The sequence below is a fragment of the Falco punctatus genome (genome assembly GCF_963210335.1).
Source record: "Falco punctatus genome assembly, chromosome: 1".
NCBI classification, from domain to species: Eukaryota; Metazoa; Chordata; class Aves; order Falconiformes; family Falconidae; genus Falco; species Falco punctatus.
In genome coordinates this window covers 838,787-865,144 of record NC_137580.1, presented here as the reverse complement: position 1 = coordinate 865,144, position 26,358 = coordinate 838,787, and the positions used below count along the sequence as shown (strand labels likewise).

The window sequence follows — 26,358 nt, the reverse complement described above, 5'->3', positions numbered from 1 at the left end:
TAGCATTAATTAGCGCTCTTCGGCCTTGATTTACCTACGCTGTGTTTGTGTGAGTCGAGTCTAGCATAACAACTGCAAATGATTCTTTAACAAGATTGAAAGAAAGAATACAGAAGGTCAAAACCAAAGAGATTAGGGTTTAGACTATCAATAAACTAGGCAATTTATGTCTCATTAAGAGGCTACTGAAGAAGAGGCAAAACCAGGTTGTCTAATGGCACAAGTAAATACCAACAATTACATCCAAGACAGAAACAAAATAGACCTTAAAACATACAAGTCGAAGGGATGGGGTAAACTCTATCCCCCCAAAAAACCCTGCACGTACATACAGATGATTGGTTTCAAGAGACCATGAAATCAAGTACAAACTACACAACTACAGTACAACAGACAGAAGGGAATCAGTCAAAGAGAGAGGGGAAAAAAAAACCTACAAAAATTGGATGTGATAAACCATGGGAGAAGTATGAGCCATTAATGGGATGTCACCATGAAAAGATGTACAGTGAACTGTTAGGAAAGTTATTTTCAAAACAGAAGGAAGCCTCACACCATTATACTAGGTAATGATACACTACATTTGGTTAGCATATTCAGGAGAGATGGATTTAAACATTTTAAATACAGCATTTGAAAAAAATGATGGGAGAAAGTAACTACCAGAGATACAGAAGTGTTATTTAAGTCAAGATACCACACAGACTAAGCAGCTGGGTTCAAACTGGCCACAAAAGCTGGAAAGTAGATAAAAGGTTCCCGTACCTGAACCGAACTTCTAGTCAGTAGAAGCATTAAGCAAAAAAACTTCATTAAGTAGGGAAAAGGCAGTATTAACTTCACCCACATGAGACACAATATACAGCCCAAGAAAAAAAGATTACAATACTTTTCCATTTCAACAACTGGCCACTGACTAGAAAGATTCATCACTGATGAAAATTTTAGAAATGACTAATTATCAACTTGTCTGCTTACACACACCTTCCCATATAAAACTGAACAAGGTAGGTCAAGGAAAAATCTAAGAGGAGCTTTAGCAGAGGTAACAGTGTAATTAAGGTCATCGCCATAAATGAAAACACCACCAAATGACAGAAAGAACTGGAAGAGACGAGTTCCCACACTTGAGACTGTCCTGAGAGCTAGCATATGATATTGTTAACAACTATTAAAAAAAAAAAAAAAAAAAAAAAAAAAAGGCAAAACTGTACAAGCCTTTACTGCTAATCTATTAAATCCCACACACTGCAGCAATTCTCTAACTGGTGCTAGAATAGGATAAGGAATAAATACCCGCAGTGGCTTCAGCCAGGGTGTACCGATTATAGGACTTAAATGGGGAAAAGCCGCCGTCTTTCTCCAGTGCCCAGAGCACAGCTCAGCTGCTACCATAAATAACTGCCAGCCTGTACCACACTATGTCACTGAACTGCCTATACCCCTACACTGGTGAATTCTCAGTTCTCGTAGCCAGTTGTTGTAATTGAAATGTTATATTGATATTTGCTTCTCTTCTTGTGCTGCATACTTTTGCTTTATATAGCAAAATATGTCACATGATATCTTCACCAGGATTTGCTGGAAGAACTCTTATTGTCCACATCAGCTGACTGCCAGATTGCAGGAAGACGAACTAACGCTTTCCCCAAGTTACCTCCTATTACCACTGATAGAAATAAAATACTGTCTAATGGTCCATTTAACTCAGTGGGCCAAACTCAGCGAGTACTTTCTTATATTGTTCTTGCTATGAGGAAAAATTCCACATAGCAAATGGCAAGTTTATCATTGTGTTATGGGTCCTTTGAATAGCCAGAGATACACAATGAGTCCAAGACCTGGTGTAACAGAACACACAGAATGACACTTCCGTTTAAAGAGAGATGGAAGAAGACAGCAGATATCTCATCGGGGGAATAATTAGTAAGTTACTAGAAAAATCAGTAAGTAAAACAATGCTTCCAAGACATTTTATATTTTTTGCATTATCCGTATTACTCCATACACACTCCGTACTACCTTTGCAGTTTCTTTAGATCACCACGCCTCCATATGGGTTACGACAATTAACCAGAGATGACTACAGTCTTAATTGAACCTTTTGAACAGCTCTGATACACAAAACATAAATAACGATAACACAAAGTTAGCTTCACCGATTTGCTCAATGCACTTGCTCTGTAACAGAAACCTCAAAATAGATCAGTAACCTATACAGTTGCGTCTTTAATCAGGAAAGAAACTGCACAACCTAAATTAATTTCCCCTGGTTACAGGCTACAGAAAAATTATGAAGTGCAAAGGTTAGCAATTTGAACTTACTTTACAACAATGGGAAATATACCGTACTATGAATAACTTAAGCAAAATAAAATTTTGCTAAAGTTTCAAGAACATCTGATTGCTTATGTGTTTATTATCAGAATTCTCTGTCCTAAATGCTCTTATGAATAGCAGGAAACTGCATAATGTCATGACAAAATTTTTCAGTGAAGGATAAACCCAGAAAGCTCTACATGCCTAACACAGAAGGGATTGAAACTCTACTATTAGTTAGAAAGAGACGCAATGGACCTCCTAGCGCACGGCGATTTTGAAAGACTGAGTACATAGGATTCACGAAGACAGTCTTGAAACAACCAGTTTTGGGGCTTGAAAAGGAAATTTCCAAGTATTTACGTTCTATATCAAGCAGTGGTCAAGCCAATTATTAAGAACAGTATAGTCTTTATTTATTTTAAAATCCAGGATTATGATTTCTACTACAGCATTCCGAGCAATTAAAGATCTCAGTCAGACTTTTGAGTTCATGCCTGCATTTGCAAGCCTTTCAAAAGTTTCTCAAATTGTTGCATGACTGTATTTCTATGTAAAGAACATCTCTTAAGATATCACAAGAATTTATTTAGCAGAAGAAACTTTAAATATTTATTTACAGAGCCTGCTGTCTTAAATTTGTTCTCCAAGACTTTGTTTGCTTAACCTGTACTTTGCTTTTGTACTTGAATATTTTTTTAAAATCTGTAAGCTTGTTTTTGCTCCCCCTTCAGCACTTGTCCCAGCTGGGAAAAGCCTGTGAAGTATGAGCAAGCCCGAAGCCTTCCCTTCCCTCTGCGGAGGGCAGCGTCTTCCCCCGGTCTGCTGCTCCTACAGACCGCTGCCTCCGCATTTCCTGGGTTTTAAATCCACGTTTCCACACAGGCTGGTTCGCACAGCCATGCGCACACTAGAGAAGTCCCCAAACCAGTGTCAAACCCCAGCAACACCGTCAGCCCGGCCCTGGATACTGCAGACAACGGCCCGAGGCCCCGAAGGCTGCCGGGGCCCCCCCGGCCGCAGGTAGGCGCAGGGCGGCGCGGCCCGGCCAAGCCCCACCGAACCGCCGCCCGCGGGACAACCGGGCCCTCACCCAGCTTTACCGCCCGAGCCGGGCCGCCAAACGCCGTACCCACACCGCCCGCCCGGCCGGCCCGGCTGCCGCGCTCGGGGCCCAAGCCGCCAGACCTCACCTGTCCACCCGCAGCGCCGACAGCGCGCCCGCCGCCGCGCAGGAGAAACACCGACCCCGTCTCCCGGGCAACCGGCCGGCCCGCCCCGCCCCCGGGGGAGGTGCCGGCGGGCGGAAGCCGGGCGGCGCGCGGGCCCTGCCCCGGAGCCGGCGGGCGCGCGCGGAGTGCCGCAGCCCCCTGAGGCGAGCCTGGCGGCGGGTCGCGCGGCGGCCGTTAACGGCAGCGCCGCCGTGGCCTGGGAGGCGCTGAGGGGGCGAACCCCGGCCCCGGCTCCGCTCCTTCGCGCGGGTGTCCCCGGGGCGGTAGCTGGGAGAGGGCAGGCTGTCCGCAGTGCCGCCGAGGGATCGGAAGCCAGCCTCGGGGGGGAGGGGCGCTCCGAGGGTCTCCGGGCAGCGCTGACCCCCTGGCGACACCGTCGTCAAGCTCAGCATTGTAAGATGACACGAATCTCGAGCCATTTGGCTATAGCTGTGCCTCGTTCGCAGAGACCGTTGCTCCATGCTGAGGGACCGCAAAGAGCTGCCGACGACCCCGTCACAGACCGAGTAATCCCACCAAACAGGAGTAACAAACGCCTTCCCCGGGATCCGACCCCACCAGCCTGTGGCCATCAGGTACAGAGGTGGACTTTTAATCCACAGACATTTACTGGCCAACATCTGCTTGTTCTTCTCTTCTGCTACTCCCCTCCTTTAGTTCCTGCACAGAACTTGTCTACTGAATACCTTTTTCCTTTAATATTGTTCAGGCAGAAAAATTTGCTGATTAACTCACTACATCACCATTACTGTGTCAGTGTAATAGTGGGGAGGTAGCCCATGAATTGCAGAACTACAAAAATAGGCCTTGATTTCTTTCATTAAAGCTAACTAAGTCGTGATTTCTTTCATTAAAGCGAACTCCTCTGTAGCTGCTACCTATGCATGTTCAAATAAGAAAAAATCTCTTCTTACTCTGTTCTCTGGACAAATAGAATCTATTGCTTGAGGAGACCAGTCCTACTGTGAAATTCCTGATCTTGCCAACAGATTCTTCTGCAGCAGAAGGAACTGAAGAGGTGGATAGACTATCACACTATATATGATTTACTGGGCGGAGTATACAGCTCCAACACACATCACCTGCCAGTGAAAACTTGCTGAATTTGCTTTCTTCCTTAGAAACTTGTGCTAAGTTTTAACCTGTATGATCTTGAAGACTGTAACAATCATACTTGTTCATACCCAAAGTCCCAAGCACTATATTCCATATCCAACAATAGTCAGTACAAGAAGCAGATGAAGAGATTAAGGAACAAAGCCATACAGCCTTGCCCTCTTTACATTACCCCTTTTGAGAATCATGAATTAGGGATTTGGTCATACAAAAGGCCCCACAAGCACTGTATTCCATCTCCAACAAGCTTCTAGTGGAAGTAGGTGCAAAGGATATAAGGAAATGTATTCTTTCCCTCTTGACGTTACATCTTTTGGCAATTGCAAACTATGAGATTCTTAATTCTACATTCAGATCATGGATATGTACCCCTGGCATTTATCTATCCCCCTGAAGTTTTGGTCTCCAAAACATCCTACCACACTGAATTCTGTTTTTGAAGTCCTGCAGAAGACCATCTGCATGTGTTACTTTTAAAATATCCATATGGTAATCCATGTGTTCCCTTTTAATGATGCTAGCAAATAATTTTCTATTCAATTTCTGTGTGTCATTCATGCTTTCATAGATCTTTTCAGCCATCCCTTTCACTGGCTGAAGAGATCTAGCCTATTTTGACTCTTAGATAAAATCTATGAATTGAGATTGCCATCCTTGTTTCCTTTCTCTTTATATTTTCTAGTTCTACTTCATTATTTTGAGATAGGGTGACTGGAACTGCCTAAAGATTATTCCTGGAAAAGAGATGGTCTGTTGGTCATAGGACAGGTTCGTATGATGAAATAATTTGTTTTCAACTGTATGTTTCCACACCATCTCTAAGAAGGTGTAAGTTCTCATTTGAGTCTTTCCCCTGATTAAGGCATTTAAAGAGCCAAACTCACACTGCAAGTTTTGATTTAGAGGGTTCACTAAAGCAGCATGTATATCCAAGCCTCTTTCTTCATGAACGTTGTAAGAATTGAGTATTTCTGAGGCCTCTCTCAAATATGGTTGGAATTAGCCTGTGAATTCTGAAGTTATTGGGTCACAAAAGAGAACAAATAGGTGAATACAGACATGCATAGATACTGTGACATTTTTTTTCTTCGGGAAACTAGACTAGCAATGTGGTGTGCAATCTTGTTAGTATTTTATACCAGGGGTTGTATTTTACACTGGACAGGTGTAGTGGGTTAACCCTGGTGGTGATTTATTTTGGAAATCCACACTGTATACTTACGTGCAATCCATGTACAGATGCTCATTTTTAAAAAATGCTGTTTTATCAGAAAGGCCTGACTATGTCCCTGTATTTTAGGCTTGGACTTTAGGGCAGAGTACAGCCCAGGTATCTCTTGAACCTGACTGGTCTGAGGAATGTTTTTCTGGTCTGGATATTTTTGTACAGACTTAAAGAAAGAAAAGTCAAGAAAGTGGGTGTCCAGATCAGAAGATACACACCTTGTAAGTTGCCTGCAAGACAAATTAAATTGTACTAATTGCAACAGCTGAGAAAGTCTGATGGCACATAATTTCTACCCTTATACACACCAACAGCTGTCTTAGTTTTTCTAAGGAAAAATGTTAAAAGGGCATTTTTATAAACAACATTGCAGTTACCTTTCACATCACCTACGATTCACCCAAACCCAAGGCACAGCTGTGATCTCCATCTACTGTCAATTCTCTCTCAATCAACACACACACCCAAGTAAGATTTATTGTCTGCAATAATTACTTTACATATAAAATAGGAGCTCAGATGTTTTCCATCATCGTGTTTTGGTACTAAGTATCTCAATAGTTGAAATAGAGTATTTTTTATTTTAAACTGCATAATATGAGAAGACAAATCTCAAAGGTGAAATATTCTTACCCAAGTAATGATTTATAAAATGCATTCATAGTTCATTGCCATAGTGAAAATACACTTGGGGCATTCATTTACAGAGTACTTTTAAGATTATTTTTTTTTCTTAAGGCAGAGTGAATGATTTTAGAGTGTTTTATTTGGTATTGTGACTGTCTTGACTTAACCGAGCTGCAAACTCTACTAGCGTTCTTGTAGGCCGCCCTGCCATGCCTTTTCGAAGATAGGGCACCTCATCTTTATTCGACATCACACCAGCTATATCTAAATGAGCCCAGTGAGAGGCAGTCACAAATTCTTTCAGGAATGCAGCAGCTGTGCATGCTCCTCCAGCTCTGTGGGAAGCAGAAAAATTGTATTGTTTCTAAAGCAACACCAACATCGCGAACATTAAATGAATGCACTGAAACAAAGGGGCACATAAAGGACACTGGCACACCTTACCTGCTATACTTTCCAATGTTACTCAGATCTGCAAGAGGACAGTCTGTTACTTGTTTTGTGTAATGTTCAAAGAGAGGCATTCTCCAAACCCTGTCTCCTGTCAAAATGCTGGCCTGAAAAAGAAACGGTGATAGTTTTGGCAATTATTTTTTTAAAAACTGCATTTATAAGCCCCACTATCATGCATATTTTTGTTTAGCTTTGATCAGTATAGAAGTCTTCAGCCCAATATAATACTAGGTATTGGGAAATACACTGCAAAACAAAACAGTGAATACTACTTTTTTAGATACTTAAGAGTCAAAAGGCAAAATCTAAAGACTGCATGTTTTTTTTTTCATTTTTTCCCTCCTAACAATACAAATCCTTCCCTGCAGAGACTTCCTTTAGCCATTCCACTTCAGCCACTCACGAGCCTCCCTGAATTTCTCTGTGTTAAGCAAAATCAATTATCTTTTTAACGTGAACTAATTACCATCAGTAGTTCAGAGCTTATGCATATGCAATAAGTGACCAGAACATGCAGATTTGAGATGATGTGCATGCTGTTTGCTGTATATTAAACCTTACTAAAGAGCTAGTAATTGTCATATTTTCAATTAAATACAGTACTAACACCATTCCTAATCCAATAATATAACTTTTAGATTTGCATAAAGTAACACTTTCAGTAACACACAAACTTTCAGTAACACCTGATATTACTAAGTTCTATGATCTAATAATAATGCAGATGGCCTACTTCATAAAGGTGAGTCCAAAGCCAAGATGAGTTTGTGAACACTCCAGTCGCAGCAGACCCCAATGCAACATCCATGGCACCTACAGATACACACCTTCAAGGTTATACAAAGGCAAAGGTAGACCTGAGCTATTCCTCTGCATCCTGACTCCTCACAGAACTTTCCATCTTTAATTCCCATTATCAATAATTTCTGAAGTCTGCAAAAAATATTTTAGTACACTTGAATTTTTAGAAGTTTAAACATTGTCAAAACATTTAAATAAACTAGCAGGACAAGAATTCATAGACATTATATTCTGTATTTCGTTAAACTAGATTTTCTGTTTTCAGCTTGATGATTCTTAGCAATATTTCTAATACAATGCATTCAATAATAACTATGTCTTCTAAAAAAAGTGTAAATTATATTTTCCATATGGAAACAATAAGAGTGGACTTTTTCAAATTTATAGACCTCTATAATTTTCAAGCTGATACTTCCCCTTTTGTGAATTTCACTTGAATAGGTTTTTGTATAGCCTAATTTACTCAAAGTGGAAAATAATCCTTATCAAAATATTAAATCATGCCTAAACCAGAGTGATTACATATATGTTTATTTGATGCCATAGAACTGCTTTTCTAATACAGTGAGAATAAAAAACGAAAAAAGAAAGGTAATTTAACAAAGTGATATGTCAAAGAAATTTCTACAGGAGTTGTCCTTTTTGCTTGGTGCTCAAGCAACCCAAACACAGAATAATCTACAGTGGGAGTAAACTCCTCCTCCTATTCATGCCCTTTATATGGGAATACTTTTATACAAGCCAATGATCTTAAAATCAGTTTCCCTTCTATTTATTGAAATTTTCCTCAGCATTTGAACTGGTAAAACTGATGGAACAATTTAAAGCACTAGTAGAGAACATACAGAAAGCTAATTATTTTGTTTAGCACATTCATTAAGCAACACAATGGACTCCTGTCTGAACTACTCTTCCATGTTTGTTCTCATTTCAGCTAGTCACTTCACCCATGACAGCTTGTTACTGCAGTTCATGAGATGCATACATAAGGCTGTTTTTAAATTTAAAATTATAACCTCATTCATATACAACTGTAGAGATGAAACAATTGAAGCATATTTTATTATGCCTGAAAGCATGCAAACTGTGCATAAAATAAGAGATACTTCAGTCAAACAAACTCTTAGGAAGATGATAACAACTCTCCTGTTACCTAGTTTCATGGAGACCTGAGCTAGCTCACATAATGGAGGAACTGGTGCTGGCTAGGTCAGAGCTCAGGCAGTCCAAAAGCCATTCACAAAGAAACTATTTTGGCTCCAGCACGGCCAGTGCCATATGGACTTGGTAGGATTCTTCCACAACCATGCCAGCATCTCTGTATCATTTAGCCCTGGGAGTTGGGAGGGCTTAGCTCAGAAATGGAAGCACTGGGAAGCTCTGCAGAAACATCTGCAGAAAGTCTGTGTAGTTTTCCTGCTTTTAGGTTCCAGCTTGGCTGGGCTGGCCCAACTTTGTTGACATTGCTGTCCCCTGCATGCCAATACCCTGCCTTAGTCCTATAGACACACTGCAGCTGTACAAGTTACTAGAGCATAAACTGTGCTACCTGTTGTCCTACAACATGTAAAATCATCTCAACTACTTTCAAATTCAGGTTGGCTTTCTAAACAAAGTGCAACTAATCCACAGCCCAATTAATGACAGCAACAAAGAACTGACTTGCAAAGTGAGCTGGGGGGGAGACTGCTTACCTGTTAACGTTGCAGCATTCACAATAGCCCTTGCATTAAAATTGTGGGCATAACAGAGAGCATCAGCTAACAGCAGTCTTCCTTCTGCATCTGTGTTATCTACCTTCAGGTGCAAAACCGGTAAAAACAGATTAACTACTCAAAATATCCCTTTCACTGACTTATTTCTTACTTATGATTTTAAATACGTCAGGTTATAAATGCACTGCCACAGGCCCTAGCAACTTCAAGTAATAAAAATTTACTCAAAATAAACTACAAAAACAAAAGAAAAAAGACAATACTGATATACAGTTATATTTATAAAATAAAATTTGTAGCTGATGTCATCTTTCAGCAATGCAACCTCCTCTACATGCTGGGCCTCTGTACTGCTGACCCCTCAGAAGAGCCTTGAGGCTGGAGATGTGCCCCAGGGGAGTGCAGGGGCTGGTTACCATTCCCAGCAAAGCCCTGGGAATCCCAGGGGCTGGTACTGAACAAGCACAGTGATCTGGCAAATGGAAACTGCCAAGGAGGAGAGGGTTGCCTTACCAATGTCTACAAATATCTTAAGGGCAAGTGTCAAGAAGCTGGGGTCAGGCTCTTTTCAGCAGCACCCAGTGACAGGACAAGGGGCAACAGGCACAAACTGCAATGCAGGTAGCTCCATCTGAATGTGAGGAGAAACTTCTTTGAGGGTGACAGAGCACTGGAGCAGACTGCCCAGAGAGGTTGTGGAGTCTCCTTCTCTGGAAACATTCAAAACCTGCCTGGATGGGATTCTGTCCAACCTGTTCTGGGTGAGCCTGCTTTAGCAGGGGTTGGACTGGATGATCCCTAGAGGTCCCTTCCAACCCTGACCATTCTGTGATTCTGTGCCACAAAGAAGCACAGATGCAAGCCTGGAAACAGTTCTTTGTTGTATTGCTTTCTCTTTGGATCTTGACACTTAATCCCTCAAAAAAAAAAAAAAAAATCCACCAAAAAAACCAGTAGCCTCTTTGCTGCTTTCCCGTTCAGGGAAAGCTCATGATGAATTCTGCAAGATTAACTGCATGATGTGCTCTGAGCTACTAGCACTTTCTTGCATATTCCTGGTGGGGTGATGTGTGCTCAGTCTTTTCCCTCAAAGCAGAGGGTGACTGAACTCAGTTTTGGGACAAGAACCTCAAGGAACTAGAAGGCTCTTACTCCAGATAGCAGGGAAGTGTCCTGAAGGGTCTGCTGGAAGCAATTAATATGCTACTTATTCTGACCAAGAACCTGTATTTATGAGCATTGTAACCACCACTTGTGCTAAAACAAAGACTGTCAAGCATGTTCAGTAAATGCTCATACTTTTCAGCTCTTCCTAGCAATTTATAAAACACGTCTAATCTCTCCAATCTATATTTCAAAGAATCTTATGATAGCAATTTCTAATTAATAACATGCTTACGTATTTTTAAACTGCATTTGCACTGCTTATCTTTTTAAAGGGTCTTTTCAAACGTATTCTGACTGCAGTCTTATAACTTGGTTGATTAAACCAATTAACTGCAAGTATTCAAAATCCAGGTTTCACAGGCATACCTGTATTGTTTTTCCATTCTTGGCTCTAACTACATCCCCAGGCTTGTTTGCCTTGCCGCTGGGCATATTTTCACAGAGGGGTGCCAAACCTCAGAGAGAAAAAGTGCATTATTAGTTTCTTTCTCAGAGAAGGTCTAGAAACAATACTTAAAAGAAAAACCAAACACCTCCCTAAGAAAACAGTACTATTCTCATCTTCAATTTATGCTGAAAATCCAACACGGTCACTGAAAGATATGTGGTCCAATTTTCAATCAGGAAAATTCCTCTGCATGTTGTACCACCACATTCTCCCACCTACACCACTTTAGGCTTTTACCATCTACCACTGCGATTTAATTCTACTTTATGCCCAGACAACTGAGATCAGAGGAGCAACAAATATTATCCTTATGTCTCCCATATATGAATAATTAGTCACATGTAAAGGGATTTCTTTCTTTCTGAAGATAAAAACTTCTCAAATTAACACTCTGAGCCAGTCAAGCTCTGCTCACTGTGAACATTGTTTAATGTCAAGAGGGATCCAAGGACTTGCCATAAGACTCCAACCATAAGAAGATCAAATAGAGATGAGCAAAAAACCAAAGAGGGTCAGTGTTAAAACTCTAACTATGAATGGGATAATAGGATGAAAGGCACTCCACCATTCCTAGGAAAAAACTGCTCCTGGCACATGGAATAAACGAACTGTGGGCTACCTCTTTTCAGTAGAATTATGTACACAGACTTTTGCTCCAGATTTTGCCCTTCCCATCCCGTACTTGTTCAGTCAGGAATGTAGTGCGGCTGTGTGTTTCACTGCCCTCCACCGGCTGAAGCACATTAGTGACTACAGTACTAGTTTCCTGGAAGTCAAGGTTCTCAAACATGAAACTTATCCTAGAAAAGCTCAAACACAAGAAGGAAGTTTGTGAGATGTGGGAAAAGGGACAGGCCGCTCGGGAGAAATACAGGGACACGATCAGAATATGCAGGGAGATGACACAAAGGCTAAGGTCCATTTGGATTTAAGTCTGACGAGAGATGTCAAGGACAAGAATGGCTTCTTCCAACATCAGTTGCAAAAGGATGACGAGGGAAAAAGAGGGACTGCTTCTGAACGAGAGGTGGGTGCCCTGGTGATGAAGGATACAGGGAAGGCAGAGTTACTGAACGCCTTCTTTGCTTCAGTCTTCACTGCCCAGGCCACCCAGGCCCTGAAGGCAAGAGAGAAAGTCTGGAGAAAGAAAAACTTTCTCTCGGTGGAGGAAGATCATTTAAGCCAACTTGACACCCAAAAATCTATGGGCCCTGACGGGATGCACCCTGGGGGTGCTGAAGGAGCTGACATATGTTACTACAAAGCCACTCTCCATCATCTTTAAAAGGTCATGAAGAACAGGAGAGGTGCCTGAGGACTGGAGAAAAGCCAATGTCACTCCAGTCTGTTACAAGGGCATGAAGGAAGACCCAGGAAAGTACAGACTGGTCAGCCTCACCTCCATCCCTGGACAGGTGATGGAACGGCTCATCCTGGATGCCATCTCTAAGCATGTGGAGGAAAAGAAGGTTATCAGGAGCAGTCAACAAGGCTTCACCAAGGGGAAATCATGCCTGATGAACCCAATAGCCTTCCTTCTATGATGGAATGACTGGCTCAGTAGACAGGGGAGAGCAGTGGATGTTGTCTGCCTTGACCTCAGCAAGGCTTTAGACACTCTCCCACAACACCCTCACAGGTAAGCTCAGGCAGTGCGGGTTAGGTGCGTGGACAGTGAGGTGGATTGAGAACTGGCTCAATGGCAGAGCTCAGAGGGTTGTGGTCAACGGCGCAGAGTCCAGCTGGAGGCCTGTAGCTCGAGCAATGTTCCCCAGGGTCAGTACTGGGTCCGGTCCTGTTCAACGTATCCATCAGTGACCTGGGTGACGGGACAGAGCGTACCCTCAGCAAGTTTGCTGGCGACACAAACCTGGGAGCAGTGGCTGACACACCAGGAGGCTGCGCTGCCGTTCAGCGAGACCTGGATGGGCTGGAGAGCTGGGTGGAGGGGGTCCTAGTGGAGATCCACAAAGGCCAGCGTAAGGTCCTGCACCAAGGGAGGAGTAACCCCATGCACCAGTACAGCCTGGGGCTGACCTGCTGGGAGGCAGCTCTGCGACGAAGGACCTGGGAGTGCTGGTGGGCAACAAGTTGCCCATGAGCCAGCAGTGTGCCCTGGTGGCCAGGAAGGCCAGTGGGATCCTGGGGTGCATTAGGAGGAGCGTGGCCAGCAGGTGCAGGGAGGTGATCCTGCCCCGCTGCTCTGCCCTGGGGAGGCCGCACCTGCAGTGCTGTGTCCAGCGCTGGGCTCCCCAGTTCAAGAGAGAGACAGGGAACTACTGGAGAGGGTCCAGCAGAGGGCTATGAAGGTGATGAGGGGACCGGAGCATCCCCCTTGTGAGGAAAGGCTGAGAGAGCTGGGCCTGTTTAGCCAGAAGAGCAGCCAGAGGGGATCTTACCAACGTCTACAGATGTTTCAAGGGCAAGTGTCAAGAGGCTGGGGCCAGGCTCTTTTCAGCAGCGCCCAGTGACAGGACAAGGGGCAGCAGGCACAAACCGTAACACAAGAAGTTCCATCTGAATGTGAGGAGAAACTTCTTTGAGGGTGACAGAGCACTGGAGCAGACTGCCCAGAGAGGCTGTGGAGTCTCCTTCTCTGGAGACATTCAAAACCCACCTGGATGGGAGTCTGTGCAACCTGTTCTGGGTGAACCTGCTTTAGCAGGGGGTTGGACTGGATGATCCCCAGAGGTCCCTTCCAACCCTGACCATTCTGTGAATGGATTATGTATCATTGCCAACTGGTGTGGGCATGGTTCTTGAATCAGCTTATTTAATTCTAGGTGTGCAACATTTTTGCAGAAAAAAAATAAGCACTGCTTGTACTTAAAAATAGTATCAGCAGCAGATTGGGTTTGTTTTAGATTCCTTCAGAGATATTCACCTACAGAAACAAGAGCTGATCCCTCTTCCTGTTCAGCTGTGGCAAACACAGAGTCAGTTAAGCTAACTCCTCATTTTTAATTGCTTTTACAGATATCCGTATTCCTCCTTATTATGATCAGGACTTAAAACTTCAGTAAGTTTTTTGTCAAGTTTGCTAACAATCATTTCTCTCCTGTAATCTAAAAATCATGCCTTCAGAATTTTAATACTGTGTTGCAGTATTTTATTCAAGCAAAGCTAATAGGTTTTTGATAAGCAAGTAAAAACAGAAGAGAGGCTGAGCAAGGGAATAAGAGAAGTAGCTCTGCAAGAGGCTATCACAATTCTATATGACTGTCGTGGTTTCAGCTGGGATAGGGTTAACTTTCTTCTTAGTAGCTGGTGCAGCACTGTATTTTGGACAATGTTGACAACACAGATGTTTTTAGTTGTTGCTTGGTGACGTTTATACTAAGTCAAGAACTTTTCAGTGTCTCAGGCCTTCCCATCGAGAAGACGGGAGAGGCACAAAAACCTGAGAGGGGACACAGCCAGGACAGCTGACCCAAACTGGCCAAAGGGATATTCATACCATAGGACATGCTCAGTATGTAAACTGGGGGGAGCTGTCCAGGACCAGTGAATTGCTGCTCAGGGACTAGCTGGACACTGGTCAGTGAGTGATGAGCAACTGTATTCTGCATCACTTGTTTTCTTTTCTCCCTTCCCTTTGGATTTTATTCCTCTTTCCTTCTCCCTCTTTCTCATTATAATAGTTACTATTAATACAGCTTGGGGTTTTTCCTCCTATTTTAATTATTAACTTGTTATTATCTCAACCCTCAAGCTTCACATTTGTTTCAGGTTCTCCTCCCCATCCCTCCAGGTAGGGGTGCAGGGAGCAAGCAAGCACCTATGTGGTATTTAAGTTTCTGGCTGGAGCTGAACCATGACAATGACCGTTACCACTACTGAAACTAGAAAATTACTGTCTAAACAAGACCTTGTAAAACTAAGATTTTTGGCTTCTCACAGAAACACACTTACCAATTATATTAAGAGGTAGATTTAAAGCTGCTGCTGTCACAATGGCTGAACAGATAGTTGCTGCGCCTCCCATATCTGCTCTCATCGCATCCATACCAGATGATGGCTTCAGTGAAATGCCACCACTGGAACAAACAGCACAAGTATCATCCAATATGCAGAAGTTCTATGTTGCATACATTGATAATATACTGTCCATCAGTAAGTTTTAGCACCAAGTATCAGTAAATGCTAGATTGGTGTTTTCAAATATTCCTGCAACACCCTAGTAAACACACTGAAAGCAAGGTATCTGGGTTTTCATTTCAGATAGAATGTTCCCGAGTTACTTTCTCATAATTAGGACACCATTTAAAAAAAACAAAAACAAAAAACCACACACAGGTAATCTGCAGCAGACTAACTCAACGGTCTTTGTAGTAACATAAGAACACAAAACACTTGGTAAAGTCAGCATATGGAAGCGGAACAGACTGATAAATTCTTCAGTAGTTACGTGACATAAAAAGGAGTTAGAAGGAACTGCTGCAAAGAATTAACTATTTTCTGTTAAGTATGATCTAGATGTTCAATGACAGACTGCAACTCTAAACATGTAAATTCTTTTATCTAGAGCTTTGCTCAGGCCAAAAAAGAAGAAACAGCACATTGTTTTCTTTCCCCCTGAATTTGCATTTTCCCCTTACAAGACAAGGGAATATCAATTCCTACTTTGTCCATTCACGTTTGTCTTATCCCCCGGAAAAGCAGCACAATCTACTATACAAGGCAAGTTCACTGGAATGGCATTTGAAGACATGGTGAGCAAAGAAAAAGCATCTCCTCATTGAACATGAATAGCTGGAAGGCATGTTACCCCCTCTAGTCACTAAAATATCAGCATACATACCTGTCAAATGTAACTCCTTTTCCTACAAATACCAATGGGGAGTCATTTGTATTAGCACCACCTAAATAGTGAATCTCCAAAAAGATGGGAGGTTCAGCAGAACCCTTAGCTACACTCAGGAATGCTCCCATCTGATGTGTTGCTATCCAAGACTCTGGTCTGGAACAGAAAAAAAGATTTTGTTTTTATTTTTTTTTTACTTAAGACACTTTGACCAAAATGATTTTGTTTGTTTTTAAGAGATCACAACTCCTGAAGGTTTGTATACAAACTTAATTTGATTTTATTAGTTATTTTTGGAAATTGTCATTTAAATGCAAATTTATTACTTTATGAAACAGAAAAATACTTCCTTAAAGTTGCTGCTTGTTTTTTGTTTTGCCTTGTTTAAGAAAAACAACAAAACAGCTTGTCTACATTTTCTATATCAGAAACATTAAACTTTCACTTGCCCATGAAACCGTAGTCTCTGAAGGCATATTAAGTAACAATTTTGCAGCAGGTTACAGCTTAGCTTTCTGCTATCAGGACGGTTAACTATAGACAAAGTTGATTTCCCTCATTCTTTTGCTTTTCAACAAAACAGTCCCCTTGCACAACCAGTTAGCCCAATTCCACCAAAGAGCAGTGATTAGAAATTCAGAAGCATTAGCTGGGCAAACTGAACCGCAAGGGCTTTTATGGCTCCATCTCAACGTTTTTGAAAGCTAAAAAAATCCCAACAATAAAATCAATAAAAAGAGGATGTTTAATTACCACATCCAAACAAAAAAAAACACTTGGGAAGAAAACAAAAGGTATTAGAAAAAAGGTACCTGGTATTTGTCCTTTATTCACAGAGTCTTTATCAGGCTTCCCTTCACAGCACATGTGTTAATTAAGCAGTAACTGACTGTATGACTAGTTGACAGTTAATCATTTTACTGTGTCACAGGCTGAGAGGAGCTTGCAGTCTAGGCACCGCTCAGACCTTTTTGCCAAACACTTCCCCTGCTTTTGCTGTTTGAAGTGGCAAAGCGAAAATGACAGCCCACTGCAGACAGGATTAACCCGGAAGGTATCTTACCCTACAGAGGAATCATTTCAACAGAATTTACCTTATATGGACCTTCACATTGCTGAAACTTCTAAGCTTCTGTTCAATTTGTTCGGCAAATTTGATTGGAGTTATATAATTAGCTGGAGCCTCCATAAGGTACCGAGCGAGGTTCTGACCCTCAGCGTAGATAACACCTTTTTGCCAGGCTTCACTTTCAGCACTAAACAACACCATACAATAATCAGGATCATAAATGTTTACAAAAGTAAGATGTTGTCAGTATCCATCTGTCCTCTCCTGTTTGAAAATGCAGTATCATTAATTTGGGGCAATTAAGAATGTCATAGTAATCTTACTACAATTAATTTAGTATGAGTTCCAGGCTGCATCTAATATAGTAGCTCATCTCTGGTTCTAGTCAGTGTTAAATGCTTCACAGAAAGCTAGAAGAATCCTAGAGCAGACAGACATAAAATTATCTAATACATTAGGTCTTGTCCTAAGCCTTAAGAGTCAGAGATTGTCTTAAATCCTCAAGCAAAAGGTTTAATATCCCTTCCAAAATTTGTTATCACATTAATTATAACAGCTCTGAAAGTTTTTATTTATCATATAAAGCCTCCAATTCTGTTTTTCACTTTACTGAAATATGATTGTGATGCAAGAGTGGAATTGGTATCTCATTTCACAGTGCACTCAAGGCATTTCGCTAACAAATGACAGAGCAGTATTTGAAGAGCTGCCTGCACAGGAAATGAAGATGTCTCTCTGGTTACTTTGCAACACTACCAATACAAAGCCTTTCACTTCACTGAGACAGAACTGGAAGACTGATTTGCTTTAAAAGTTATCACAAAACAGGGCATTAAACTCATAAGGATTCTGCCTCTCGAAAGAGCAACACAGTGAAGGAGAAATCCAGGAGAAACACAGAAACATTGCGTGGATATGGAGGGATGGAATTAAAAAAACAAATCTCAGCTGACACTCAAGCTGCAAGTAGCAGCGTAGGCAACAAGAGAACTTCAACAGGTACATCATCAGCAAAAGGAAGGTCAGCAATAATGCTGCCTGCCCCATTTAGCAAGGGAACAATCTAGTGAAGACTGAAGTTCTCAGTGCTTGCTTTGCATCAGTCTTAATAATTAACCTCTGCTTCCAGATTCCCCAGTTCTTTGTGCTTAGTAGCAGAGTTTAGGGAAGAAAGGTACACCCACAGCAAAGGAAGCTAGATTTAGGACTGCGTAATGAAGCTGTGCACGTACGGGTCCCCAGTAGCAGGCAGGATATATGTGTGAGTGCTGGGGGAGCTGGCTGGCGTCACTGCAAGCCTAGCGCCTCTCTGTTCAAAAGGTACTCGAATGTGGTCTCTGTTGACTGAAAAAGGACAAAGCCCCATCTTTAAGAACGGCAAGGAGGATATAGGGAACTACAAGCCAGTTATCCTAGACTAATCCCCTAGAAGTTTATGGAGAAAGTAATCTTGGAAGCCGTTTCCAGGTACATAAAGGCCAAGGCGTTCACTGGGAACAGTCATAATAGATTTATTTGGGGCAAATCATGCCTGACCAACTTGAATGACTTTTATGATGAGAGGGTTGGCACAGAGGACCACAGTGGATATCCTTCTTGATGGATGCCATAGCTTGGCTTTAGCAAGGTTTTTACATAGAATCATTGCAGATAAATTGAGAAAACATGAACTGGAGGGGTAGACTATAAAATGGGTGAAAAACTGGAAGAACTGTGTTTTTACATAGAATCATTGCAGATAAATTGAGAAAACATGAACTGGAGGGGTAGACTATAAAATGGGTGAAAAACTGGAAGAACTGTTGGGCTCAGAAGACAGCGAACAGCTGAATGATCTTGCTGGCAGTTAGTTATGCAGTGTTCCTCAAGGGTTGGTATTGAGGCTGATACCTTCATCAGCAACTTGGACAATGAAATGTATCCTCAGAAATTTACGGACAGCATCACATTGCGGGGAGCAGCTGAAACAGGGAGTGTAGGGCCATCATTCATAGGGGCCTTGACAGGCTGCAGGAACGCACCAAGGGGAAGTTTAACGAAGACTGGCTTAAAGTTGTACGTGGGACAGAACAGCTCTATGCAACAGTCAGGCTGGACACCTGACTAGACAGAAAGCAATGTTGCAGAAAAGAACCTGGGGATCCTGGTGGCCAAGCTGAACAGGAGTAAGCAGTGCATTACTGTGGTGACAAAGGCCAGCTGAGCTGGATTAGAGCATAGCCAGTGTTATTTACCTCGGTTTGTGAGACTGCATCTACCTACATCCACTTTAAACTTCCTGAATACAAAACCAATACTGATCTACTGGAGAAAGTCCAAAGGAGGGCCCCTAAGAGGGGTAGGGAGCTGGAGCACATGGCTATGAGGACAAGCTAAGAGAATTGGGTTTGTTTCACCTAGAGAAGAAAAATTTAGTAAAGATCTAATCGTAGTCTTTCCTTTACCCTTAGATAGGGTTTATAAAGAAGATGAAGACAGATGCATCTTGGAATTGCACAGTAAAAGGGTAGGAGACAATAGTCTCAAGATTCAACAAGGCAAACTGCAAAAGGACATTAAAAAAAATAAATATCACCATTATTGTTGTTAAGCCCTAGAACAGATGGGTCAGTGAGGTTGTGGAATTTCCATCTCAGGAAATATTCAAAACTGGACTAGACAAAAGGCCTGAGTGAGCTTTAAAGTTGTACGCAACTTCCAGGTTATCCCTAATCCAAGCTGGGGCTTGACTAAATGACCTCCAGAGGTCCTTTCCAACCTAAATTATTATATACAAGAATTATGTCTAGTGTCATAAGTGGTAATTGGACCACCTATGTTTTCAGGAAATGTTTGTTTACTATAAATGTGATCAGCTCCCAAACTACCTGCTGTATCATAAATGGGAAAAACGTCGCATGCTTAAGCTGAGAGGTTTTTATTCTATTTCACTAACTTCCTCACAAATAAGGACTTGTTCCTGTATAAAGCACACACAGGAAACAACTCTCCTCTGCATGACAGAATATCCTATAGGGAAGGTCCAAAGTCCATTCTTGATAATTGTTCTGGAACCAAAAGCTCCGATCTAACTTTCTATTCTCAAGTAACAGTGATATCCATTTAAAGACCAGAAGCAGCCAAGCTTCTCTTCTTGCATTATACTCTGTGAAAGAAAATACAACAAATGAACTATGTAAAATATATCCTTCATGGCATGGTCTGGTGTCAGTTCGCATTTCCTAGTTCTCAAATGGATTTATTAAATACTAAAATACTTCTGCTCCATGGTTTTGGCATGCAATACCAACAGAGGTCCTTTTATGTCACAACTATGCTTCAAGTAATTTTTTACTTTTTTTTTTTTATTCTGGCCCTTCTTTTCTATGAAGCAACTTTTATTTACCTTGACCTCAGAATATGGCACACTAAGGAAACATATGAAACAAACACGGTAAGTATACTTGAGATGTAAAATACTTCAGGAAATTCCTCCTACTCATTTGAATTAAGACAGATATTGCTGCTAGCCCTGTTCTTTCCATTTTACGTTGTTCTCATGTACAAGCATGCACACAGTTTTATAAATAAACAAAGCGATAAATAAATAGGCAAGCTTTCCTTTTGCCATTACCTTCCATGAAGCTGAGGAGTAACTACAAGTTTCTTTTTTTGCTTCAGCTCATTATATTCATGCAATCCAAGGACAGAGCCTTCTGCAGCCGCCTGAGCATCTCCACAGGGGTCTACTTCAACACAAGGGATCTCCAGATCCTGGATGTGTCTACAGCCAGCTGAAAAACAGTACAGGAGGCAGAGTATGGCACAGAACAGCAAAACGGGCATCTGAGGTGATCAATATGACATTTGAAGGAAAAAAGAATAAACAAAGTCAGATATCTTCAGTTTAAAATAAATCAATTAAGATGATCATGCAGTAGAATAATTAGAAATGCTAATGACCATATACTGACAAATTTTAACTAAAAATACCACTTGACAAATGGTAATGATGAAGACACTTCAAAATGAAAATCTAAGTCCACAGTTGTTCCAGTTCCTTGAAGCTCACTCTATAGCAAAGAGAAGCTCTATTATTCTGGAGTGCTATGGATTATGACTACCTATAGTCATATCTATGACTATCAGAAATGTACTGTAATTTAGTTATTTGCTAGTAATATATGACTGCTGTTTTCTTCCAAATTAGTTTATACACATTTTTATAAACAAAATAATATATTCCATACATTCTTTTTTGTACCTAAATAACAATGTTTTGGCAGCTGGTGAGACAACATGGGCTGGCACCTTCAACATACAGCTGTCATACATGGTGACTGACCTCCAGTCTCAGATTATAAATTGCGCAGTGAGAATTCTTTTTATTCTTGTTTTATACATGCTTAGGTGCAGCAGTCATCCTTGATTAAGATGGAGGCCTCCTCTGCCTACCACAGATAACATACCAAACCATACTACTAAGATGCTGTCAAAGATAAAAGTTTACAACACAAATATTTCAGTTACAAACTAAGTGGCAAAACTAAATATGTACATCCTTAAGCACAGCATGAGCATAATGTGAATTGGTGACGCTCTCAGACTTCAAAGTAGCAGTAATTAAACAAGTGCCCTTTCAATATCACACTGTTTAGGAAAGTTATTTATATTAAATAACTGCAGTTACCTGCTGCAGATTGATTTACATGTCCTGTAACTCCTTCCTTGTTAAGGAAAAACTTACATAAGTATCAGTGACAAGTAAATGATTTACCAAACTGTACAATACGTTTTGCATTCCAAAACAAAACCACTAGTTTTGATAGTCTAGATAGACTCACTCTTGAAAAACAGAACATGCTGCACCACTGCAATACATTTATATACAAAATGCTTAAGAAACTTTAAAAATAGTTAACCTGCAACAGCTGCACGAATATTTTCTTTGCCTTCATCCCAGTTTTCTTGGTCATTTACTCCAGCATTCTTCTTACCCAAGCCAACTACAACCACACTTGGAAAGTCCTAGAAGCCAACACACAAATGGATTCACTTTCCTCACTGTTACAGCTACAGCAGTTATTAAAAAAAGCCCTTACTTTCCAAATCAAACCAAGGACAGCATCAAAATAACGTTCAGTACTTTCTCTGTTACACACATTTCTTTATGAGAAGTGCCAGTATGGTGCCACTGTCTTGCACTCCCAGTTACTTGCTACGGGTGTGCAACCAGTTGTTCTGTTGTCCAGTTAATAGTCAATTACATGTATGTTAGCAGATAGGGCTTTACGCTCAACACATAGCAAGCTTGATACTTCTAAGAGCCAGTCTCAGAGTCCGTTGAAAGCAGATCCAGCTTTCCAGCTGCAACAAATGCCACCACTGAGCTGGAGAAGTGTAATCATTTTTGACACAGCTGGAGGAAATAAAATCACTTCAAAGGCTAAGTCTTTGAAAGCATGATTTGCCAGGTAACAAACCAAAGCTGCCCAGTGGTACACAGCTCCAGAAGTCAGGAAAGCAATGTGGCACAGACTACAGACTACTAAATGCTTGCTTTATAAGCTGCAAGCAGAAGGCGAAAAGGAAGAAATACTGAAGATTAAAGGAGCCTTTTAAGAACGAAGTCAGTTTTGGATAAAACTCAAGGTTATATATATGAACAGATTTCCCACAGCTCTGAAGAAAAACGAAATTACTCTCAGCCTTTACCCTTCCATCACAAACTGCAGCTCTGTCAGATTCTAACAATCAGCTTTCAAACTGCTACACCACAGTAAAGTCTTTTAGTCCACAAGATGCTGAAAGCAGTGTTAGCTCTCCAGAAGATCAATGCCTCAATATTTTTTTAGTTATCTTTATTTTTACACACTTAGATGAGTATGTAAGGCCAAATGCTACTGCCTTCTCCTGCGGAGATTTGCTGCTCAGTTCAGAGGCCATCCTGTATGCACAAATGGGATAACAGGACCTTCACAGGACTCAACTTCCATGAAATTTCCAAGAATCTTTCTGCTGAGTCCAGTGTCACATGTCTGGGGTCTCCACACAGGAATTTATACATGGTAGGCAGTACTCACTACAAACTGATACATTTAAAATCCTTTAAATACTCCTAATGTAAGATTTGGTTACTTAGACAGGGACACCTAGTGTCATATGACATGTCTTCCTAGCCTCTAGCTATTGCTCCAGAGAGGCACAGATCATACTATTTGCCAACTCCATGTAGGTGCATTAGATGCATTACAGCTTCTCAAACAGCACCAAAAGTCTAACTTGAAGCAGATGAATCCCCACCTCATACCCTTGTGATGTATCATGTCTGTGCAGACAGAAGTCCTGCTTTCTGACGAAAGCCTATGACAGGACTGCCTTGTGTTAGAACCGTCATGTCTGGAAGGTCTTTCTGCACCTCAGTGCACACTTGTGCGCTCACTCCCCCTGAACACAGGGGGAACAGTAGAAGCCTGATCCAAAACTGTTGTGCTTCAGCTCATTGAGTAAGCAGTTACTCAGAGTACGCCACCTTTAAAACAGGCTTGTTTACTACATTTTCTCACTTTGCAGCACAGCGGAGATTACAGCATCATGCAAAGACATGCAAACATGGGGAGTGCAGAAGAGGAGGTCTGAGTAAGAACCACATCTTTTGTTGGCAGGGGGGTGGGAAGAGAAGAGCATTTATACAAGCACATCAGTACACTCAGCTTGAAGTAAGATACAAGGGCAAGCCTCACACACTAATCAATATGCACACAAAAATCCAAAGTTCATACCTGATGCAAACCATGGAATATGCGTGTTTTGCCTTTCTTCAAAGGTGGCCCACATCTAGGACACAAAAAGATTATTCCAACAAAGAAGTGATAAATCTTACAGTACTACATTCACTCCACAACCACGCAGTGCTCCTCAACACTACTGGGACGCTTGGCTCAGTGCGACTCACAGCATGGGCAGTCCCCATGGACAGCCGGCATGTTTCCTCAGTACTTGGTTTTCCCACAGGAGCTCCCCTCCCTCCAGACTGCTTGGCCTGGCAAATACCAGCCTGAGAAGTGGTATGGATACAAATACTAATATTGATTTTAAAAAAACCCACACACCATTCTTACCGGTGTTTATAGGTACTTTTACCCATTTCAGAAGCTTATCAGACACTTACACAGCCAGAAGTTCTCTCAGCTTTCCAGACACAAGTCTGTCAAAAGCATCTCCTGCACTAGTGAACTGGGCAGGACCTTCATCCTTTTCACTTGAGTAGATTCCCAGAACAAGACCCTAAAAAAGGGATGTATGTTAATGTAAACAACGTGAAGTTTAGTTTATGTATTCATCTGACACGATGCACTGAGTAACGCTCTAGTAAACCAGGATAAACTACTACAACTACTTTTAAGTGTGACAAAGAAATTACATACAGTATAACTGAACTATTGTCATTTGCCTAACAAGCAGAGACAAAGTCTCCTTCACTCTGCAATTTTCAGTACAGAAGAGGTTCTTCCCCCCTCCCTCCGCCCCATGCGGATCTCCCGAGGGCCACAGGGCCGGGCACCGCTCCCGACAAAGCCCACAGGCAGCCGGCGAGGTGCCGGGGCAGGAGAGCGGCCCGCCCCCGGCCGGGGCTTCTCCGGGGCGCAGCCCCGCGGCCCCGCCACAGGCACGGCGCCCGCCGACGCCCTCCCAGGCGCAGCCGCAGCCCGGAGCCGGGGGGCACACAGCGACCCCCAGCCGGGCGTCGGGCGCGCTCGGCCGCGGCACCCAGCAGGAGGAAGGGACCCCCGTCCCCCCGCACCCCGCGGGACGCGCCCACCGCCTCGGCTCACCCCGGCCGCCCCCTCACCTTCCCGCCGGCGCCGTGGCCCCGCGCCGCGCGCTCCCGCAGCGGGGCGCCGCAGGCCAGGGGCAGCTGCCGGTTGAGGCAGCGCGCGCCCAGCCCCCGCGCCCAGGGCAGCAGCATGGCCGCGCGGCGGGCGGGCGGGCGCGCCCATGACCTCATCAGCCGGCGCGGCGCGGGGCGGGGCGGGGCCCGCCGGGGGGGCGGGGGGGAACAGGGAGCAGCCGGCCGGGCTGCGTTGCTCTTTCGGGGTGGACGCGGCGTGGGGGGACTCGGTTTCCCCGTGGGTTTTCGCCCCCTTGTGTGCCCTGGGTGAGTCTTCGCGTGTGCTGCGGATGAAGCTGCTTCCCCGGGGGTTCACCGCAGGCTTTACAGAAACATTCCTGGTACCCGTACGCTATATTGAACTGGCATATTGGAGATTAAAATGTGAATGGTATATGGAAAAATAATCAAAGCTTTATTGCAAATGCAAAGACAACAAATTGACGTTGTTTTCCACGTGGGATGGTGGTTTACTTGTATAATACCACCACGCCTGTCTGGGAAGAGCTGATTAGGTTCTAAGAGAAAGCAGTAACAAACCCAGAGTAAAATTACAAAGAAAAAAAAGCGGTCAGTGAAAACAAAAGGCCAGTGAGAATGACTGGGGTGGTATTTTATCAGGGAAAAGTGACTCCAGAACACTGGGTCATCGGTGTATGTGTATGCATGTATATCAGAAGTAGATTTATGCTTTTCTAGCAAAAGCACTGTATGGAACACAACTGTTCGGAGTTTGCTAACACTTACTCTATCCAGAGTTTCAGTGGCACTGAACATGCCCTGGATTTTAATGTCAAGTGATCCGGATTGGGTTTACTTTTGGGGTTTTTTTCCCCTTCCCACCCCCAGAAAATATTTGAAACACATTATAAGTAATTCACTTCAGTATGTGGGAATTTGACACGACACTATGTGCAACAGTTTGCTTGTCCATGCATCTGTAACAGAACTGGCCCTGTCACAGCAGCAGAACATGATGGAGGAGGGCAGCCGGGCCTGGTCTCGTAACAGTATATTGCAGTTCCCACCTGAAGACTCCTTCTGTTAACTGCTACAGAAAGAAGTAACACGTCTTACTAAGGACAACTTATTCTAGCAACCTGTTTCTACTGAGGGTTCTGCACACTTCAGTGACAAAACTAGTAATTTGGGTACATAAAATACAGGTTTAGGCACTTTGAAAATACTTGACCCTTACGATAGTACTTTTGTGAAGAGGGCTTTCCAAATAAAAAAATAAAGCATGTTTGTATATCCTGACGTGTTCTTAAAACACTTTGAATTCCTTTTCTAAAAAAAGTTGCTATTTTTTTCAAAGAGCTTTTCACCAGAATACAGTTACTAGCGGTCTGATGAAGAGTAACTGACTCCAAAACAATTTCTTTAATTTAGATGATCACTTTTTCATTCATTCAAAGTCATTCTTCAGTTACATGTAGGTTCTATTGCTAAAAAGTTAGTGTATGTTCACTATATTCTAAATTATGTCAAATTCTAAAAGTGACATGCTTA

General features: G+C 42.4%; 2 protein-coding genes across 2 annotated transcripts in view; both read right to left on the bottom strand.

Moving 5' to 3' along the window:
- The window catches only part of WDR17 (WD repeat domain 17), a 65,683-nt gene extending 62,108 nt beyond the window's left edge, over window positions 1-3,575 (bottom strand). The window contains exon 1 of the mRNA XM_080404781.1: window positions 3,513-3,575. The gene's annotated coding sequence lies outside the window, so the exon portion shown is untranslated. The remainder of the gene's footprint in view (window positions 1-3,512) is intronic.
- A 2,764-nt stretch (window positions 3,576-6,339) lies between these two features.
- LAP3 (leucine aminopeptidase 3) lies at window positions 6,340-24,965 on the bottom strand. Its single transcript, XM_080405141.1, has 13 exons — window positions 24,808-24,965; window positions 24,127-24,242; window positions 23,738-23,792; window positions 21,878-21,983; window positions 20,590-20,749; window positions 17,002-17,163; window positions 15,905-16,063; window positions 15,016-15,140; window positions 11,022-11,110; window positions 9,468-9,570; window positions 7,706-7,785; window positions 6,964-7,076; window positions 6,340-6,854 (listed from the first exon to the last, which is right to left on the bottom strand). Exons 1-13 carry the CDS (start codon window positions 24,961-24,963, stop codon window positions 6,656-6,658), a joined length of 1,623 nt encoding a protein of 540 aa, XP_080261267.1. The 5' UTR covers window positions 24,964-24,965; the 3' UTR covers window positions 6,340-6,655.
- Between the last annotated feature and the right edge of the window lie 1,393 nt (window positions 24,966-26,358).